Source organism: Bombyx mandarina, chromosome 04, assembly GCF_030267445.1.
Source record: "Bombyx mandarina strain Sakado chromosome 04, ASM3026744v2".
NCBI lineage: Eukaryota > Metazoa > Arthropoda > Insecta > Lepidoptera > Bombycidae > Bombyx > Bombyx mandarina.
Genome location: NC_143211.1, coordinates 17,130,364 through 17,150,314, shown reverse-complemented (window position 1 = coordinate 17,150,314; position 19,951 = coordinate 17,130,364). Strand labels below are relative to the sequence as shown.

Genomic DNA, 19,951 nt, shown 5'->3' with positions numbered 1-19,951 from the left:
AAATCGGTACTAAATTTAGATCGTCGTGAAGACCTACATTCCTCACATACCAGGATGCTCCGACGGTTATCCTGCAGAAATAGGATTGGATGAGTTAACGTGTGTACGGGCCGCATGACACGAGTGAAAACCTAACGATACGAATGCCACAGGCTACACACGCATAGGTACAATGTTCGAGATCCCTGCAGCAAAAGTGTCACTGTCTTAAACTGAATTAAAATTACAGACAGTGTAGATTTAAAATCTATGGTACGGTAACCACCGAACGAGCAAACACTTGAACAAAGAATTAAACCAAATCAAATTGAATTGTCAAATTGATAAGTTCTTTTCATAGATTATACACTTAATATATTAGAGAGTTCTTTTGTTGGCCGGCAATTGCTAGGTATACGTAGTAAATAGTGTAAAAGACAGCTCATAGTTTTTTTTAACAACCCTTAATCTTATTAGGTACATCACAATGCAAAGTGTAATAAACACAGTAAAGGGAACTGCCCTTGGCGTGGCCGGTTACTTGACACCGGTGTTGAAGGTACGTTTATCACGATCATTATTAATTACATACTTATTGAAATTACTCATTATATATATGAATCGGTGACTGACCGAACATATTGATAACCTATTTACCCTGTAAAAATAAATATTTATTTCTATGCTTCATATTTATTTAAAATGTAATATTCTGTAGTGAGTGTCTCACAATTTGAACGGTAATGCCAGAATATGGGGATTTGAGGATCATTTGCAAGTCAATTATAAGAAATTTTAAAACAAACCAAAGGCTTATTTATATTAACTTCACTTATTTCTAGGAATCGAAATTTCAAGAAACTGGTGTACTGACTCCTGAAGAGTTTGTGGCTGCTGGTGACCACCTGGTACACCACTGCCCTACCTGGCAGTGGGCAAAGGGAGAGGAAGCTAAGATTAGGCCTTACCTTCCTGCAGACAAACAATTCCTTATAACTCGAAATGTGCCATGCTACAGACGATGTAAACAAGTAAGCTAAAACAATTTTTGTAAGTTACAATAGATATCACGGTTTCTTCAGTTTTTATGACTCAACAACCTCCGCAAGAAGTTGTCATTTTGCAATAGCTATTTCAAAATTTTTGTAGTAATCATAGTCAAGCACAACTGAAGTGTTGAATTGTGTTTATTTAATTTCAAATTTCTTTGTCTAATGACTAATGTCTTTCTAACAATTTGTAAAATAATTTTTTACTTTTACACATGTGTAAACACAAAACTATCTGGATAAAGTAATAATCTAGAGCAAGATCTTGTGATGCCTAGACCTTTTTTATTTTATATAAGCTGAAAGTTTCTCTGTGCATGTCTCCACACAGCTGAGAATAAGCACTTACTAAGAAGTTTTGATTATGGTTACTTGAGCTTGTAACAGGCAGTAAAGTTGTATTAAATTGTACCTCAAATTTGTTAAATTATAAAGGTATTTTTTTTTAGTAACATTAATAATCACATGATCTATTTGCCGGACACTTAGTAAACTTACAACCCTATACCAAATAGTATAATTACCAAATTAACTCAACTTGCAGTTTCAATTGTATGCTGTTACAATAACAGTGACAAACAATAGTTTTCTACAAGTTATGAATTATGGTTTCTTTTATTTAAATTTCTACTTACTGTTTATCACTTGTCTGAAGGTTGCTAACAAAACAAGATACTGTTTTTCAAGACACCCAGATCCTGAATGATAAATGCCTTGAAATATTCTGACTCTAATTAGTAATATAGATACTAGAAGCTAGAATAAATCTCTAGAATAATTTTTTAAGAATTATTAATAGTTCAGTAGCTTGGATCATAATTAAAGATGTCTAGGTTCCCAAGCTTCTTTATATTTTATAGACTTCCATGAGTAGATTTCAATGATTCCCACTTACACCTAAATTCCTAGATTGCCTAACAAAGATCATTATATTAGAAACTTCAAATTTTCAATATAAACCACTTAAGTATTCATCATATTAAGATTTTATTATGGTTTTAAAAGTTATTATATACACTTCTTTGTGGCAAAATACCTATCCGTGCAAGCTCAACATTTTCTTTTATACTGCTGTTATACTATCACGAAAAATAGGCGCAATTTAGAGACATCATATAATAGAGAATTTTCTGCTTGTTGGGTTGTACTTCATGGTAGCGGTAATCACTTAAAATGAGTAGCATAATTAATTTAAAAAAATAGTACTTGATATTTGAACAATTTCTTGGAATTTATTTAAAGATAAAAAAAATACATTAGAAATTAGAATAAAAAATACACATATTAAAGAAAACATTCAGCTATGTATGTATGTAAAGTGCAAACTGGCCATCCAACCCACTGGATGTTAATTGGGTCAATGTTTAATTTCTTTCTAGATTGAATACTGTGAAGATAAAGAGAAAGTGATAGAAGATGAAAATGATGCAGATGGTGGCTGGGTTGATACTCATCACTATGACAATGCAGGCTCCCCTGCACTCGAGGAAAAGGTCAGCAGGTTCAATTGCTTATTTACATAGACCAATTTCACACCTGATTATCTGCAGATATCTTTAACATGCATGCCCATACTTTGAAACCAATTGACAGGTAGGAAAGTAAAACAATAATACTGTTTAATCCTTTGTAAATTAAAAACTATAAATAGGTCTGTGAGATGACCCTCGAAGCAGCTGACACTGGCGACAGTGACGATGGAGCTGCCGACGGTGGTGATGATGATGAAGACGAAGATGATGAGGGCGAGGCTGAGGACATGGAGCAGTTCCAAGAATCTGGTCTTTTAGATGAAGTAGATCCAGTAAGCTCTGTTTTATAAACTAGCCAAACGCCAAGTGCTTACATTACTGTCAGACTAACTAAGAAGTGAGCCCAGTGAAAGATTTTACTTTGCAATTACCCTCGATGTATATGTCAAATCATAAAGCTCTTTTCTCAATCACTTACATATATGATATTCAGGGTTAAAGAGATCAGAATCAACATAGGGAAATTAATCACTTTTCTCAATAAAATGTATCTCATGTTTGGCTTACGCTCGCCTGTTATACCATTACAATTACGCTTTTGTTGTGATCTTTCTGTGTATAATAAAAGAACAAGAATTTATCAAACTCCTATCAGCTAATTAGTAATGCAATATTAAATTTAACAATATAAATAATAAATGATCAGTCAACAGATCTAGCCCAGCGTACGGAGCTAAAACTCAAAGCTGATAAGAAACAGAAGCAAGGAGAAGGTGATGAGATCGTCCGGACTCGAACTTACGACCTACACATCACTTATGACAAGTATTACCAAACTCCAAGGCTATGGCTCATCGGATATGATGAGGTGACTGATTTTAATTATTATCCATTACTTTAATTTGTTATTCCACTAAGAACTGACTAGGATGTGACATTGTGATTGATGAAATGTGAACTCCTGAGTGGTTTGAAAACCTGGTGACATAACACCCGGGTTGATATTGATTGTTTCCTTTTAGCATTTTGTAAATTAAGTTTACATGATGACAGTCAAAGATCATTTGAAAGAGCTTATAAACATTTATTTAAAATGAGGTTTTCCTCCTAGAACCGGTCACTACTGACTGTGGAGCAGATGTACGAAGATGTGTCCCAGGATCACGCTAAAAAGACTGTCACGATGGAATCTCACCCTCATCTCTCCGGACCCAGCATGGCGTCCGTACACCCTTGCAGGTATGTGTGCTCAAACTTATCGAATTCTTAGTGTTTAGTATAATATAAGAGCTATTTTCCGTTTTCAGTTTAAATATAAAAGTTTCTAGAACAGTTGAAGAGAACAAATATTGAAAAACTAGCAAACCCGCCTTCGCTTCGCTTCGGGAATATTTAAATTATTATAAATTATGCAAATAGAAGGACAGATTTTTTACTACTTACCGTTATATTTTGGGTATACTATAACTTTATAAATAGTTGCCTATGTGTTGTAGTAAAGTTTCATCAAAATTCATCTGGTAGTTTTTGCGTGAAAAAGTAACAAACATACATCCATACAAACTTTCGCGTTTTTTTTTATTGCTTAGATGGGTGGATGAGCTCACAGCCCACGTGGCGTTAAGTGGTTACTGGAGCCCATAGACATCTACAACGTAAATGCGCCACTCACCTTTAAGATATAAGTTCTAAGGTCTCAGTAATTATTAAAAAAAATTAGTTTATAATATTAATTGGATTATCTTTCTGCGAGGGCCGATCATTAAAGAATTGTTTCCGTACCAGGCACGCGGACGTCATGAAGAAGATAATAGAGACGGTAACGGAGAGCGGCGGCGAGATGGGCGTCCACTCCTACCTCATAGTATTCCTGAAGTTCGTACAAACAGTTATACCCACCATCGAATATGATTTCACACAGAATTTCTCGATTAATTAACTTTAAGCATATTGTTTATGGTTCAGCTTTTTACGGTACAAAGATAGCAGCGCTTGTAGAGCACAATTGTCTGTGGTCCCGATGGTGTTAAATGTTTGAAGACGCTAAGTAAGACTTTTAGTTTTAATATGAACACCTGAAGTTTGTAAACACAAAATGATATATTATATTGGCTTATCATGCTGCAATGTTTTGTAAATATACAACACTTTACTGATTTATTTTGTTATAAGGTTGGAAATAAATATTTCTCTCGTCCAATGTGTAACTCTGTTCAAAAACACAATCCATCATTCTCTAAAAATTGTTTTATTGTTTCTTTTAAATGTTACCAGCAAATTAAACAGTATCTAAATTGAATTAAAAGAATTGGGCGAGGAAAACATTCATTTTCTTTATACTACGTGTTTCTATCGATCTGTTATGAAATTTGTATGTATAAGTAAATATGTAAATACCCTCTACAGCTCATTCATAAATACATGTCTTATTTTTGTTCTTTCTTTAAAATCGACAAGTTCAATAATGCGTTTTTTAATCGTTTGCAATCTTGTCTTTTGTATAACGAATCGCATTATATTTTAAAAATTCATTCTCATATCGCTGTTGCTGACAAAAATTTTGGCAGCGCGTTATTTTTTTAACATTAAGTGCACATTTAAAAGCCAGTAATACATTGCAGCTTTATGATTGCATTTATTACCTAATGCACTTATAAACTATTTTTATGTAATATGATTTAAAAATGTGTTTTAAACATTTTGTTATTATAAATGTGTAATAAAACTGTAAAATAAATAGGATTCTGTTATATTCTATATACGTTAAGTAGGTAAATACTAAAATTGTAATTTTTTGTTTAATTTATTTTATTACTCTTTTTTTTTATAATTCGCCATATTCTGAAACTGTGCGGTGTTAATTTGAATTGTCCTTTTTTTTGGTAAATAGGGTATTTGTCTGTTGCAAAATTATTAGAAACTCAGCAATAAGGATTTTTTCTGTCTCTGAATAAACTTTCCGGTCTATAACTCAATTCTTAACTTAAAGATTTTATGGGTTGTCTTTCACCCATCAAAATCAAGTGATTCGCCATTTAGACGACTTTTCAAGTTATGAATTAGACAGGCTGCGACGTCCGAATTTATCACTGTATGTGCAAGTTACACCGGAACAGTACTAGACTATTTGTTTTTAAATTCAAATACTTTATAGAAGTTCATTTTTCTATTGTCTCTTTTTGTGTTATGTTTGGAATTACCATGATATTGTATATTGCGCATGTATGTTCTATAAACTCGTAGTGTAATCGCATATCATTTTAAGTTTGAAATACATATTTTTTTTAAATTAAATGTTATTTTGCTACGGTATTGTGTTTTTTTTATCAACTTATTTAATCTTCAATCGTGTAAAAAATTATTGTTTGTCTATTTCTGTCTGCGTGGCTGTCAGAATGGCTCGGGCAATGATCTTTGTGTCGTAGTGAGAAACTTTTCCTAATTGATTGACGACAACATTATGAATCCATCACTAACGGCGCCAGCAAACTTAAGACAGTATCACGAAAAATATAAAACAATTTCTAATAATAATTTATTACATATCACATACATTATGTACAAACCACAGCTCGATAATAAAGCCGAATTGAAATATATCAATTTAATCATACAAAATCAGTTCAACATTGTAGCAACTTAAAATTAAATAATCGATTTTATTTTGACACGGACACGGGCAAGTGTGGCAACTTCGATATATTTTCGTTTTTTTTTTTTTGGTAATACAGGTATGTTTTTTAAGCGATTGTCATAATTCTTTTAGAGTATTAAAATATTTATGAATTCTTATTAAACTATTAATTGAATACAAATGTTTTAGGAAATATTAATGGGAAATATTAATGGGAAACATTATTTCGGGAAATGCATAATTAAAATCAGTATGTATAGAGCGTCATTTTTTTTAAGTATTTAAGATTATTTTATCGGTACACGGCTAAACTTTACGAGTACATTACGAACTCAATAATTATTGAGTATTGAGTTTACAGTGTTAGGCAGAAATAAGTATATTTTAAAAATACTTTCTTGTTTTATTAGATAGACATCTGCAATAATCTTAAACGACACTCCTATAGTGGTATTTGGTATTGTAATGATAATTGAGTTTAATGTTTGCTGTTTCTAACATCATCTGTGTCGAAGAGTCATCGTAACACTGAGATTAGTAATTTTAAATGTTTTTGTTGGTTTGGTGACAGCGCTACGATTCAACGTCTTTTTTGGAAAGGAAGTAAAGTGAAAAAAAACCGTATATTTGATTGGTATAGTATTGTAGTATAGTATTGGCATATGTAGTAGAACCTACCTAATGAAATATTAATCTAACATCAGCTTTTGGTTGCTCTATAAGCGAGGACTAACTAGTTACATAGTTCAGCGACATTACAGAACATCAATTGCACTATAATATTTTATACATTTTTGGTCCAACACAAAAAATAAACCTAGATACATCCCTTTATTACACCACGTTCTTAACCCAGCTAACAAATTTATTGTAACACAAAAATATGAATAATTTCAATATAATTTCACAATAATAAATTTTCATAAATTTTTTATATTCTTACTTTAACACAAAACAATAAATAACGAAACCTGTCATATAATAGAGTATTTATTTAGGTGTTTATCAGAAAATTTTACATAAAGAATGTCCAACACATTTCTCTTGAGAATAATCAAAGAATTGATTTGAATTTAATACTTTAATATTAAATATAATTGCGGGTAGTCAACTGAAATAATTTATTGTATTGCGCACACATAGAAGTGTTGTATTTTCTAACAGACAATTTAAGATAAAAAAAAAAATTTGCCTTCGTAGGCAGACGAGCATACGGCCTACCTGATGGTGAGTGGTTACCGTCGCCCATGGACTTCAGCAATGCCAGGGGCAGAGCCAAGCCGCTGCCTACCGCCAATATTATAACGATTAAACTAATGAGACAGCAATAGCTGGGCACAGTGAAATACAAGACTGACTTTTTCTAATAAGAAAAGGGAGGTAAATGTCTTGGAGCATATGCATGGACGCATCCTTGGGCGGTCACACTTGGCCTGCCCTTATCAAGCATCCATTGTCATGTGTGAGGAAGTATTGATAATAAAAATTAAATATATTATATTAAATTACCAACTTATACATTACATTTATATTTCGTGTTCAAAACACAATTTCGTTGATGTTTTGTACTAATATAAAGCTGCCAGACAAATACAGGGTGTAAGGAAACCGCAGCCGATGCGAACGTTCACATCGGTTCCGCGACTCGTAGGCACAATTAAAAACTACTTTTACGATTTAATCTCGCGTTTTATTGTATAGTTGTTGCAAAGTGCGACTGCGAGCCGCCCTTAGTTGTGTGACTGACCGATATGTACACGCGTCAATGTAGGCGTGAGAGGGTACATTGCACTTACAAAAACGTGTATTTATGATTACAACTAGAAATAAAAGCCACGCACGCTCGTCCACCGGTCATCGTTCTCGTCGACCCTGTCTCTTGCGACGAAGGGTTCAGCGAGTAAACTAACCCACAGACAGCCCACTGAGTTTCTCGCCGGATCTTCTCAGTGGGTCGCGTTTCCGATCTGGTGGTAGATTCTGCGAAACACGGCTCTTGCTAGAGTTAGTGTTAGCAACGTCGTCAGGTTTGAACCCCGTGAGCTCACCTACTAGTTAAGGTTACGCTGATATAGTCATATAGTTTCTCTAGACCATCATATTAGAAAGGAAAAAAAAGCGATCGTATTTTGCAACAACTATATCATTGTGTGATTTCCGATCCGTTTCTTCACAGCCTTTGTCGTCACGAACCTGACCGATAAAAAACGCGAGGATAAGCCATAAGTGTAGTTTTAATTAAGAATCAATTAGTTACTAACACGCACGCATCAAAAGAAAATGAGCCTTAATATCACGTGTTAGAGTACATTGACGGCCCGCAATGTAACGCTAGACACGACGGCGCGTCGACCGACCGGTTTGTCGGTTCATGAAATCACATAAAGCACGATTGAGATCGTCTTAGCACGAGAATAGTTTTCCGAGTACGTGAGTGGTGGGTACAAAACCTATCGTTTGGTCGGAGAACGTCTGCATTACACCCTGTATTTTAATTTTAATTCACTTTGAAACTCTCAAATTGAGGCCTGTTTCATACAAATAATAACATTATATATAATAATAATAATTCTTAATTAAATCATTCGTGTTATACTATAATATCGTATTTATTTAATTTTCGGGAATGTTGAAACAAAGTGGACAGACGGAGCGAGGTAGAATGTGTCTCTATCTCGCTCCCTCCGCTACATAGTGACGCAACCCGTGCTGACAGACGAGACGCGTTACAACCAAACGAAGCAACTTGCACTTGTCGAACTGAGATCAAGAAGTTGTTTTGTTCGCTAAAAATGTACTTTTGGATTGGGCATTTACAGGAAACGTCTAACAGATGTCGCTACTGTCGACTTAACATTTAACTCCTAAATAGCCCGTTAGATGGCGTTAAACGAAACGGGCTCAAGTCTTGTGCGGCATGATGGCGACGAGCCGCAGCAGCACGAGCGACAGTATCTTGTCGAGGGGGTCCAGGGTGCCCCGCTGCAGCCACTTGGGTATGGTGGTCCGCGCGTGGCTGAACCCGAGCTTCTGCAGGATGTAGTCCACGCCGTACGGCTCTATAGACTTACCGGCCCACGATAGTAATCTGTTGAAGGGATTTCGATCATTCAGAAACTTCAATTTTTTATTGCTCCGGTGGGTGAATACGCTTATGGCCTTGGTGTCAACAACGTAATGCCACCGCCCACCTTGTGACATAAGTCCCAAGTCTCAATCTACAATACAACGGCTGCCCCACCCTTTAAACCGAAACACATTACTGCTTCACGGCAGAAATAGGCAGGACGGTGGTACCTCCCCGCGCGGACTCACAAGAGGTCCTACCACCAGTAAATATGAGTAGCGTCAATCAAAAATACTGTTTGAGTAGTGAACATGAGTAGTAGAGTTACAATATTGGCATATGGGTATAAGACTTAAAATATATTGTATGAGTTTTTCGTTATTGAGTTTAATTAATGTTGATTAGTTGGTTAAGTTTACGTAAGAAAAGCGTAGGGTACCTGACGGTGGGCTCTAAGTGCCAGGTGACGCAGCGGTAGTCCCGGTAGTCCTGGGTGAGCCGATCCGGGCGGGGCGAGCTGGTGGAGGCGCCGGGCTCGCCCCACGACCGGTTGCCTGGCATCTGGGCCTACGCATTCCAACAGATGTGGAATTAATTAATCACAGCTAATGTTAGTAGTTGTCGGTTTCGTCATATGTGGGTGCAAAAGTTTGTTAAAAGCGACATCTAGTAACGTTGAACTGATTTTTTTGTTTGAGTTGTTTAAAAATGCAATATTTATTTTTAAAAAATATAATTAATTAAAGAAACGACGTACCACTCGCTCCTTCTCTTTAAGGTAGGAGGAGATGAGGTCGTGGAGGAACAGGAACGCTTCGGCGTCCACCGACACGAAGATGTGGTCTTCGAACTCCGTGATGAAACTGCACTCCACTACCGGCTTCTCGTCTACGTGAAACGTTCACTAATGTTTAATTACGAGTTAGAGGATTGCTCTGCGGAAATTCTTATCGCACTTCGATTAGACAAATATCCGGCGGCAGTAGCCCGTGGGCTGCACGCTGTCCACAGTACGCTACTGCAGTCTAAGAGTTCACACTATGGGCTATGCTGTTCCGATCTGGACTCGGCCCAGTCTGATCACTGTTCAAAGATCACGGTGAACTTAGGGACGCGCCGCCTCTATGTGCGAAGTGTGCACACAGGCGCCAAGGCAATAAGGGCGCTGCCACCGAAATTATTTATGTCATACAACAACAAATTCCTTGCAGTCGAATATCGATAAGTAAGTAGGTACAATAAGCGCAACATATGCCTTGTAAATAACAAAACATATAATGCATTTCTTTAAATACAAGCGTCCCAAGATTTATGTCAAAACAATAAGTCAAAATTAACAAATAATTAAAAAATACATTGAAACATGGAGATTCGTGAAAATAGGAGGCGCTTCATGGGTTTCGCAGACAGGCGCTGCCGGGGGTCGGCGCGGCCCTGGGCGAATTTCACGAAGTTTCACAAAAGAATTTGCATTGAATTGACAGCACGGTGCTGAAACCCTCAGACAGCCCACTGAGTTTCTCGCCGGATCTTCTCAGTGGGTCGCGTTTCCGATCCGGTGGTAGATTCTGCGAAGCACAGCTCTTGCTAGGGTACGTGTTAGCAACGTCGTCAGGTTTGAGCCCCGTGAGCTCACCTACTAGTTGAGGTTACGCTGAAATAACCTCTCAAGGCTTTCACCAGTAGGAAAAAAGAAAAACGTTGGCGAGGTCGCGGGTACCGTTGTGCGTGGGCGGCGCGGCGGGCTGGTGGTGCTGCGTGCGCAGGTGCAGCTGCAGCGCCGGCAGCGCGAAGATGACCTCCCGCACGTGCTTGTCGCCCGCCTTGCTGCGCTCCCGCTCCCTCTCCCGCTCCCGCTCCCGCTCGCGCTCCGTGCTGTTGGTGTTGCCGGCGCCCGCCTCCTTCTCCAGCGACGGGAACAACTCTATAGCTGTAAATTTTTTTAAGGGATTTTATGACTTGGTATCTAAGACCTTTTTTATTTCTGTAATAATGTAAATAATATTACAGAAATAATATAAATAATATTAAAATGAATATAAGAAAAAACAATTTTTTTAATCCTAAACGAACTTCTTAATTAACTTTTTAAACTTTAATTTTTACTTTTTAAATGTGTAATAAAAAAAAACCATTAACGTATGTTCAAATTGTTTGTAATTAAGTATATTTGTGTGTAATAAAGAAAGCTTTATTATTATTATTATTAACTAAGACCTTTAGGTCATGTCTTATTTTAATTTGTATTCTTATTTTTATGGAAAAATCAAATATGGAGTGAAATGAAATGAAATGAAGATGATTAATTTGAGACATTAATCAACTGGGATGAAATTAAATGAAATGAGATAAGATGATATGGGATAAAATGTAATCTTAGTAAAATGGTGGTCATTTACTGAGTTTTTTCCAGTGGACTTTTTGAAGGATCCCGAGAAGTTACGTCCAGTGGCTTTGTTTAATTTCCCCACATTTGTGTATTTTCACAGATATCAAACAGTTAATAAACCACCGTTATTACACATTTAAACCTGAAGAAATACTAAATAGACAAAATAAAACAAATCACACAAGTTCACTCCTCGCTCCTCATAGCTGTAAGGCACACAGTGCTCGCTGGGAGCCGGCAGACCTACCGTCGATCTCGCTGTTGGCGAAGGCGTAGTGGAACCACTCCCGCAGCGTCTTGAACTGCGGCGGGAACAGCACGGTGCGCGTGATGCGGCACACCGTGGCCAGCGACGCCGCGCGCCGGCACGCGCCCAGGCTCGCCGTCAGGCTCTGCACCACCTGCACCGCGCCGCCCGCCGCTGCGTGTGGCCACACAACACCGCTATACCACCGGCCACAACGTCTCTACTGAGGACCGAATCCTCCCAGTACAACAAAAACTTCAAAGATGATATTTTTAAGAAAAAAAGAGATCGAAGTCGATTTGGGACATGAGGTCGTGTCTCAATCGTGTAACATGGCGGCTATCCTCCGCCTCTAATCGGGACACATCACTACTTAGCGGCAGAAACAGGCAGTGCGGTGGCACTAATGTCGACTTACAACCCGCGTTACTATCAGTGCTAAAGCATTAATTATATTAACAATTTTTTGAAGTTATACTTCTTTAGGCGCGTTATGAAAAATTTATGTGAGTGAAATTTTACGATGCGCGCGCACCGGGACACAAAGTTAACAGAATGAAGTTGCCCACTAAATCGCTCATTACAATACGACCGACGTAACTTGGCGAGTCTGAATATAGCCGCAGGTGAACTTTCGCGCATGTACACTCGTAATAGTAATATAAATAACAAAATTATTATTCAATATAATTTATACAAAATATTATTAAACAATTAACGTTAAATATTTATTATTAATTATTTAATATATTAAAAAAAAGAAATAAATTTAATAAAAATAAAGTATAACTTCTTACGCGCGTATAAGTACACGCACCGTTTTTTTTATTGCCCTTTTAGGCAGACGAGCATACGATCCACCTTAGGTTAATGGTTACCGTCGTCCATGGACTTCAGCAATGCCAGAGCCAAGCCGCTGCCTACCGCCAATATCTATATATGTAACCTCTATACGATTAATCCTTAAAGAGGTTAATATGTTGTTTATATCATTCTTCTATAGATGACATAAATAGAATTTCGATTATTGAAACATTAGAACATTAGACATATAAAGAGCATTTTTGCAATATTAAAATATAAAAAGATATAAAAATAATGGTGAAGCAATAGCTTTAAATGTTATTTTATAATGTATTTTGATACAAATAAAATAATACATTATATATATATAAAAATGAAACCCGTTTTCCGTTGTCACGACATAACATGAAAACGGCTTGACCGATTTGGCCAATTTTGGTCTTGAATTATTTGTGGAAGTTCAGAGAAGGTTTAAAAGGTATAAAAATATGAAAATTCTCGGAATTAAATAAAAATAACAATTTTGTTTTCCCTTTGACGTGTCCTCCGTCGGACGGATTCCTTTTGTTTGTTCTAAGTTTATTCTATATAAAAGTTTAGGTCTTTTATTTATCGATTGAGGCACTACGAAGTCTGCCGGGTCAGCTAGTTATTTTATAATTATGACATAAAATAACTAAAAAAGATGTTCGTTTATTGAACACTACGATTTGGGATCACGCTCTAAAAGACTGACGTCATTATAACATGTACATTAAATAAATATTAAAGAGAAACAAATTTAGAATCTCTCTGCAAATTGCGTCACGTGTTTAGCTATGCGTTGTTTAATTTGTTGCATATTAGAGTCGCATTAGGAGGATGTTAGTGAACAGCTCGTACGTTCGTCGCCGGCCGTGTGCTGGGCCTCGGTCGCGAAGCTGATGCAGGGCTCCTTCAGACTGAACAGCGCCCACGACTTCGCCTTGAAGCTGTTCCCGTGGAAGCACGCCAGCGATATGTTCGTGCCCTGCAGCTCCATCGTGCCGCCCAGGACCACTCCTGGAACGCAGACACTTTGCAGTTACTTATACACGCGATCGTCAGTTGTCTCGGGACTGCAGTGTCGGAAACGTCACAAATATCAGCATGCGTTTTTTAACGTTCTCGATAGCGTAAAAAGATAGCCCAATTTTGTATGCAGTTGAAACAGCGCCCCTAGCGGCAAACGTAGGCAAACGATCCCATTCCATACAACTTTTGACTTAACTTTTATGTTATCGAGAACATTAAAAAGCTCGCACTAAGCACACTGGTCCGGTCCTCCTGACCCCCGCGGAGGGTGGGGAAGGGGTGTTCGAAGGAATTCTGCGGAGATTGTGTTAAGATTTAAAATTAACCAATAATATGCCTAGTGCGAAAAAAAAGCAGTGATATAATATTTCAAAGTGAATAGTCAACTTTTCGGTTGCATCAGTATAGTAATCGGCAAACTTCGTGAGCAAATGACCTTGACTGCGCAGAACCGAATTTTAGATCACTTTGGTGGTGAGGGTGAGGCGCGACGACAGGGGAAATCGTATCGAGCGCGTTATTGGTAGATCAGTCGAACCTTGCGTCCCGCACCGCGCCCTCATTCCGCTTGCTCCCAAAAGTACGCTTGCGTACAGTGGAAAGTCTATCGTTATTAATCGTTAAGTTATTTGTTATAATTGCTTGTGGACTTTGTTGCCATTGCTATTTGTTGAGTGTTTGTTGATTTTTTATAAAACATACACTATGCCGTGACAAACTGGTGTAGTACTTAAAAGAAAGGGTAGAAAATTTGTGTACGACGTATATTGCTTCTTTATAAAACATGGGAAGAATGATATGGAAAAATTAAAACAGACTTCGGAAGCAACAAAAACATCAGTGAGTACTGTTAGGTGCATTATTAACGAAGCTAAAGGCTCTGGCTTGCTCGCCGTGTTTCGGACTCCGGGTAAGAAAAGATCAGGGAAGAAGAAAGTTACCGGAATGGATAGTTTCGTTCAATCTGTAATAAAAAGATGTAATCATAATAACTACATAACAAGCAGCGAAACTCCATACCGTAGAAAGGCTTCGAAAAATTTAAAGAAGATATAAATTTTAATGGCTCGGAATTAAGCTTACGACGGATTATAAAAGAGCTAGGCTTCAGATGGAAAAAAAGAACAGAAAATAATCGGAAGCTGGTAAATGAAAAAAGTAACATTCGATTACTCCGAATCGAATATCTTCAAAAAATAATTAATTATAGACAAAAAAGAAGACCGAATCGACCGAGTTGTAAACTACGCCGATGAGCCCTATGTCGACTCATCACGATGATAGCGACTCGGGTGATGAAAACAGTGATGATGATGATGGTCAAGATTATGATAACGAAAAAAAAATTACAAATACCAGCTTCGCTTCAACTGAACCAAGACCTGGCAACAGCTCTAGTTTTGACTTAATAGAAGGAATATCTATTTTACCCCAAGATTAAATTATTACAATTATTAACCTATATGTTTTGTTGATGTTCTAATAAATATATAAATAAATACATATGTTGATTTTAATAATTTAATAGCATTATGACGCAGAGTAAGTAATGTTTTTGCACGTGAGTGTACCATGCGCAAACTTACCCCCACTACGTCGACAAATGCTCAAGAAGTTTGCCGGTTATTATAACGTTTTTTTTTTTTTTATTACTTTGATGGGTGGACGAGCTCACAGCCCATCTGTTGTTAAGTGGTTACTAGAGCCCATAGACATCTACAACGTAAATGCGCCACCCACCTCGGGATATAAGTTCTAAGTTCTCTAGTATAGTTACAACGGCTGCCCCACTCTTCAAAGTTAAACGCATTACTGCTTCACGGACCCGCGCGGTCTCATAAGAGGTCCTACCACCAGTAATTACGCAAATTATAATATTGCGGGTTTGACTTTGATTACACGATGTTATTCCTTCACCGTGGAAGTCGATCGTGAACGTTAGTGGTGTTACCGTGGTCCGGCAGCGGGCTGGGCATGGTGGAGAGCTGCATGCCGGACACGAGCTGCAGCACGCGCTGCCAGTGCCGGTGGTGGCGCAGCTCCTGCTGCGGGGGCGGGCCCTCCGCCGACGCGCTCGCCTGTTGCTCTGTCACGCAACACCAAAACATGTTCAACAGCCATTTTATATTGCTAGTGGTCACCCGGTAGTCGAAATTCGACTAGAATTAATTGAAATTATAAGTTTGTACACTATTATGATTCTATTTTCAAAGACTATTATACTTCTTTAATCACAAATTTCGTCAAGACTACACTATAGAAAAATATGAATAAAGACAAACAATACCTATTTGATCTATTCTCAATTTGAGCGCAGACGTCAAGACGAAAAGTTTGGCAATAAATAAATAGTATGCATGCGTATTGCGTCAAATACATGGTAGTGTGGATTTTTTTTTTTTTATTTTTTTTTTATTGATTTACATAATGTATATTTTAAGCATGGTTTAAAAAAATATTAACATTCTGCACTCCTTCTCTATATTCTCTATAAGTGTGGGAAATTTCATACTCCTCCGTCCGCGCAATTTTCGTAAAAAGGAATACAAAGTTTTTCCTTCACGTATTAATATATAGATAGTTTAATCAAAGTCTCACATGAACAAAAAATAAAAAAATCATTAACCGTTAAAACGTTAATAAAGGTTAAATGGCGAATGCACTCACGTCCCCTGCGGTCCCTCCTGTAGTTCGGGTGTAGGGAACTAAACACGCGCTTGCTGGACTTGAACTGCTGGGTGAAAAACTCTTCCAGTTTCAGCTGCATCTTCAGCAGGTCTGGCGTGGTGCTCCTGCTCATCAGGATCTGCAGCTGGTGCCAACTCAGTGTGCCGTGGATGAGGATGATGGCCGGCCTAGGGAGAGATGTGGCTTTGAGTTGTGACTGATTCATCAATTTTGGCAAACGAGACTACCAGGCGCGCACTGTCACTGTCAGCTGTCCATGCAATGATCAAAGTAAAGAATAATGAATACGGATAAAAAAAACATTATTGCGGGGGGCGGGCGCGGACGTACCTGTGCGCGTGCGGGTGCCAGCGGTCCCGCGCGGAGGCGTGCAGGGGGCGCGGGGTGCGGGCGCGGACGTACCTGTGCGCGTGCGGGTGCCAGCGGTCCCGCGCGGAGGCGTGCAGGGGGCGCGGGGTGCGGGCGCGGACGTACCTGTGCGCGTGCGGGTGCCAGCGGTCCCGCGCGGAGGCGTGCAGGGGGCGCGGGGTGCGGGCGCGGACGTACCTGTGCGCGTGCGGGTGCCAGCGGTCCCGCGCGGAGGCGTGCAGGGGGCGCGGGGGGCGGGCGCGGACGTACCTGTGCGCGTGCGGGTGCCAGCGGTCCCGCGCGGAGGCGTGCAGGGGGCGCGGGGGGCGGGCGCGGACGTACCTGTGCGCGTGCGGGTGCCAGCGGTCCCGCGCGGAGGCGTGCAGGGGGCGCGGGGGGCGGGCGCGGACGTACCTGTGCGCGTGCGGGTGCCAGCGGTCCCGCGCGGAGGCGTGCAGGGGGCGCGGGGGGCGGGCGCGGACGTACCTGTGCGCGTGCGGGTGCCAGCGGTCCCGCGCGGAGGCGTGCAGGGGGCGCGGGGGGCGGGCGCGGACGTACCTGTGCGCGTGCGGGTGCCAGCGGTCCCGCGCGGAGGCGTGCAGGGGGCGCGGGGTGCGGGCGCGGACGTACCTGTGCGCGTGCGGGTGCCAGCGGTCCCGCGCGGAGGCGTGCAGGGGGCGCGGGGGGCGGGCGCGGACGTACCTGTGCGCGTGCGGGTGCCAGCGGTCCCGCGCGGAGGCGTGCAGGGGGCGCGGGGGGCGGGCGCGGACGTACCTGTGCGCGTGCGGGTGCCAGCGGTCCCGCGCGGAGGCGTGCAGGGGGCGCGGGGGCGGGCGCGGACGTACCTGTGCGCGTGCGGGTGCCAGCGGTCCCGCGCGGAGGCGTGCAGGGGGCGCGGGGGGCGGGCGCGGACGTACCTGTGCGCGTGCGGGTGCCAGCGGTCCCGCGCGGAGGCGTGCAGGGGGCGCGGGGGGCGGGCGCGGACGTACCTGTGCGCGTGCGGGTGCCAGCGGTCCCGCGCGGAGGCGTGCAGGGGGCGCGGGGGGCGGGCGCGGACGTACCTGTGCGCGTGCGGGTGCCAGCGGTCCCGCGCGGAGGCGTGCAGGGGGCGCGGGGGGCGGGCGCGGACGTACCTGTGCGCGTGCGGGTGCCAGCGGTCCCGCGCGGAGGCGTGCAGGGGGCGCGGGGTGCGGGCGCGGACGTACCTGTGCGCGTGCGGGTGCCAGCGGTCCCGCGCGGAGGCGTGCAGGGGGCGCGGGGGGCGGGCGCGGACGTACCTGTGCGCGTGCGGGTGCCAGCGGTCCCGCGCGGAGGCGTGCAGGGGGCGCGGGGGGCGGGCGCGGACGTACCTGTGCGCGTGCGGGTGCCAGCGGTCCCGCGCGGAGGCGTGCAGGGGGCGCGGGGTGCGGGCGCGGACGTACCTGTGCGCGTGCGGGTGCCAGCGGTCCCGCGCGGAGGCGTGCAGGGGGCGCGGGGGGCGGGCGCGGACGTACCTGTGCGCGTGCGGGTGCCAGCGGTCCCGCGCGGAGGCGTGCAGGGGGCGCGGGGGGCGGGCGCGGACGTACCTGTGCGCGTGCGGGTGCCAGCGGTCCCGCGCGGAGGCGTGCAGGGGGCGCGGGGTGCGGGCGCGGACGTACCTGTGCGCGTGCGGGTGCCAGCGGTCCCGCGCGGAGGCGTGCAGGCGCGACACGCGGGTGAGCAGCGCGCCGGCCCCCATGTACTCGAGGCGCAGTTCCAGTGCGGCGACCCTCACGCCGCACACGTGACCAGGGTTGCGCCCCGGCTCCTCCTCGATGTGCACTGCATTTGTATAAATCAATAATACAACGATTTACTTCGACGTAACAAATGCAGGATCTGCAACGCCAGATAGTGAGATGGTCCTACAAGAAATAAGATCCTATCGATAAAACAATAAACAATTTCAACCTAAGGTGATCCACATCTGTAATTTATTCCCATCATTATTACGTCTGTAATTTTCTAAGAGATGACGGAAGTGGCAACAGTTTAGTTGTTATAGTTTGTAAAGACGTCGATGTTCGTGTACGGCCCACAAGACTGACCGTAGGTGTCGATGGAGGAGAGGGAGATGGCGCCGCCCACGATGCCGCCGCGCGCGTCCAGCTCGGACGCCAGCAGCGCCACGCCCAGCAGCATGTTGCGGCGCCCCACGCTGCCGATGCTCAGCCGCCCGGAGCAGTGGAAGCCGCGGCTCTGCCAACTGTCGCAACCGCGCCGTGAGCCGACCCGCCCCGACAGCGTGGCCCTCGTCGCGAGTGCCACCCCGTGAGGTCCCGAGTGCACAAGTCAAAGCGGTGACGTCTAGTACCAGACCGCATACGCAGGGAGCGTTTGACGCTATTTTTCGAATGTACTCAATACCGTTCGGATTACATTTTATATTTTAAAAATATATTTGGAAACATGGCTTTAACCATTTTATTCATTAACTGGTTCACAAATATTTTGTTTACCAAATATATGAAATTTTATAGATGTTTTATTTTATCTTTTATAAGAAATGGCATAAGTTTAGAAAAGAAGCATATAAAGTTCATTAAAAAAGATGTGAAGAATATGATCCAACCTAACTTAACTAAAATTATTATACAATTATGTACCTCACATGAAGAGCCGCGGTGAGCACGGGTCGTTGTGCGCATATAAAATGTTCACATACCAGTACTAGAGTAGTAAAAGGTAGAGATAGGATAGTAGTGATACAAAGTAAGTAGGACAGTATTTGTTTCACGCAGACAAGTTCTTATGGACATTGTCAAACTAACCTGACATTGCCCATGACGTTTCCCATGTTCATGTGAACGTTGAGCTTGGTGAAATTGACGGCGAAGAGGACGAGCGTCTCCCAGGCGGCGCCGGACTGTGGGGGCGGCTTGCTGTCCCTGGACCGCTGCTGCTCGAACGGCTTTAGTTTCTCGCGCTGGGGCAGCACCGGCGATGTGGGGGCCGTGTGGGTTGACGAGCTGCGAAGCGTACGGTACTCTCACGGCCGAGTCACAGAGCAGGTCATGGGTAACGTGGGGGCGGCGGAACGTACCCGGGCTGGTCCCCGGCGAGGCCCAGGTCCCCGAGGAACATCCTGCGCACGATGGTGCGGCGGTACCAGGCGCGCGGGAAGGACAGGATCTCCCCCAGGCGCCGCATGTCGTACTTGAACGACGCCGAGCCCACGTCCACTATGGCTGCGGGGACAAGTC

General features: G+C 42.5%; 2 protein-coding genes across 7 annotated transcripts in view; one reads left to right on the top strand and one right to left on the bottom strand.

Moving 5' to 3' along the window:
• The first annotated feature begins 78 nt into the window (after positions 1 to 78).
• Atg3 (Autophagy-related protein 3) lies at positions 79 to 5,810 on the top strand. 2 transcript variants are annotated; one of them, XM_089727207.1, is made up of 8 exons: positions 228 to 335; positions 373 to 538; positions 822 to 1,010; positions 2,408 to 2,521; positions 2,680 to 2,832; positions 3,207 to 3,368; positions 3,612 to 3,739; positions 4,286 to 5,810. In XM_089727207.1, exons 2-8 carry the CDS (start codon positions 467 to 469, stop codon positions 4,437 to 4,439), a joined length of 972 nt encoding a protein of 323 aa, XP_089583333.1. In that variant the 5' UTR covers positions 228 to 335; positions 373 to 466; the 3' UTR covers positions 4,440 to 5,810. The 2 variants fall into 2 exon arrangements, with proteins under 2 accessions (XP_028043904.1, XP_089583333.1); XM_028188103.2 differs by having other exon boundaries at positions 79 to 538.
• Positions 5,811 to 6,021: 211 nt separating this feature from the next.
• The window catches only part of tweek (transmembrane protein KIAA1109 homolog tweek), a 47,151-nt gene continuing 33,221 nt past the window's right edge, over positions 6,022 to 19,951 (bottom strand). For all 5 annotated transcript variants that reach the window (XM_089727200.1, XM_089727203.1, XM_089727201.1 and 2 more), the window contains 12 exons: positions 19,792 to 19,936; positions 19,520 to 19,717; positions 18,797 to 18,954; positions 18,368 to 18,530; positions 16,362 to 16,549; positions 15,646 to 15,780; positions 13,524 to 13,682; positions 11,838 to 12,011; positions 10,922 to 11,131; positions 9,959 to 10,089; positions 9,641 to 9,768; positions 6,022 to 9,222 (listed from right to left, as the gene is read on the bottom strand). In XM_089727200.1, coding sequence (XP_089583326.1) covers positions 9,036 to 9,222; positions 9,641 to 9,768; positions 9,959 to 10,089; positions 10,922 to 11,131; positions 11,838 to 12,011; positions 13,524 to 13,682; positions 15,646 to 15,780; positions 16,362 to 16,549; positions 18,368 to 18,530; positions 18,797 to 18,954; positions 19,520 to 19,717; positions 19,792 to 19,936 — 1,976 coding nt within the window. In that variant the 3' untranslated portion in view covers positions 6,022 to 9,035. The remainder of the gene's footprint in view (positions 9,223 to 9,640; positions 9,769 to 9,958; positions 10,090 to 10,921; positions 11,132 to 11,837; positions 12,012 to 13,523; positions 13,683 to 15,645; positions 15,781 to 16,361; positions 16,550 to 18,367; positions 18,531 to 18,796; positions 18,955 to 19,519; positions 19,718 to 19,791; positions 19,937 to 19,951) is intronic.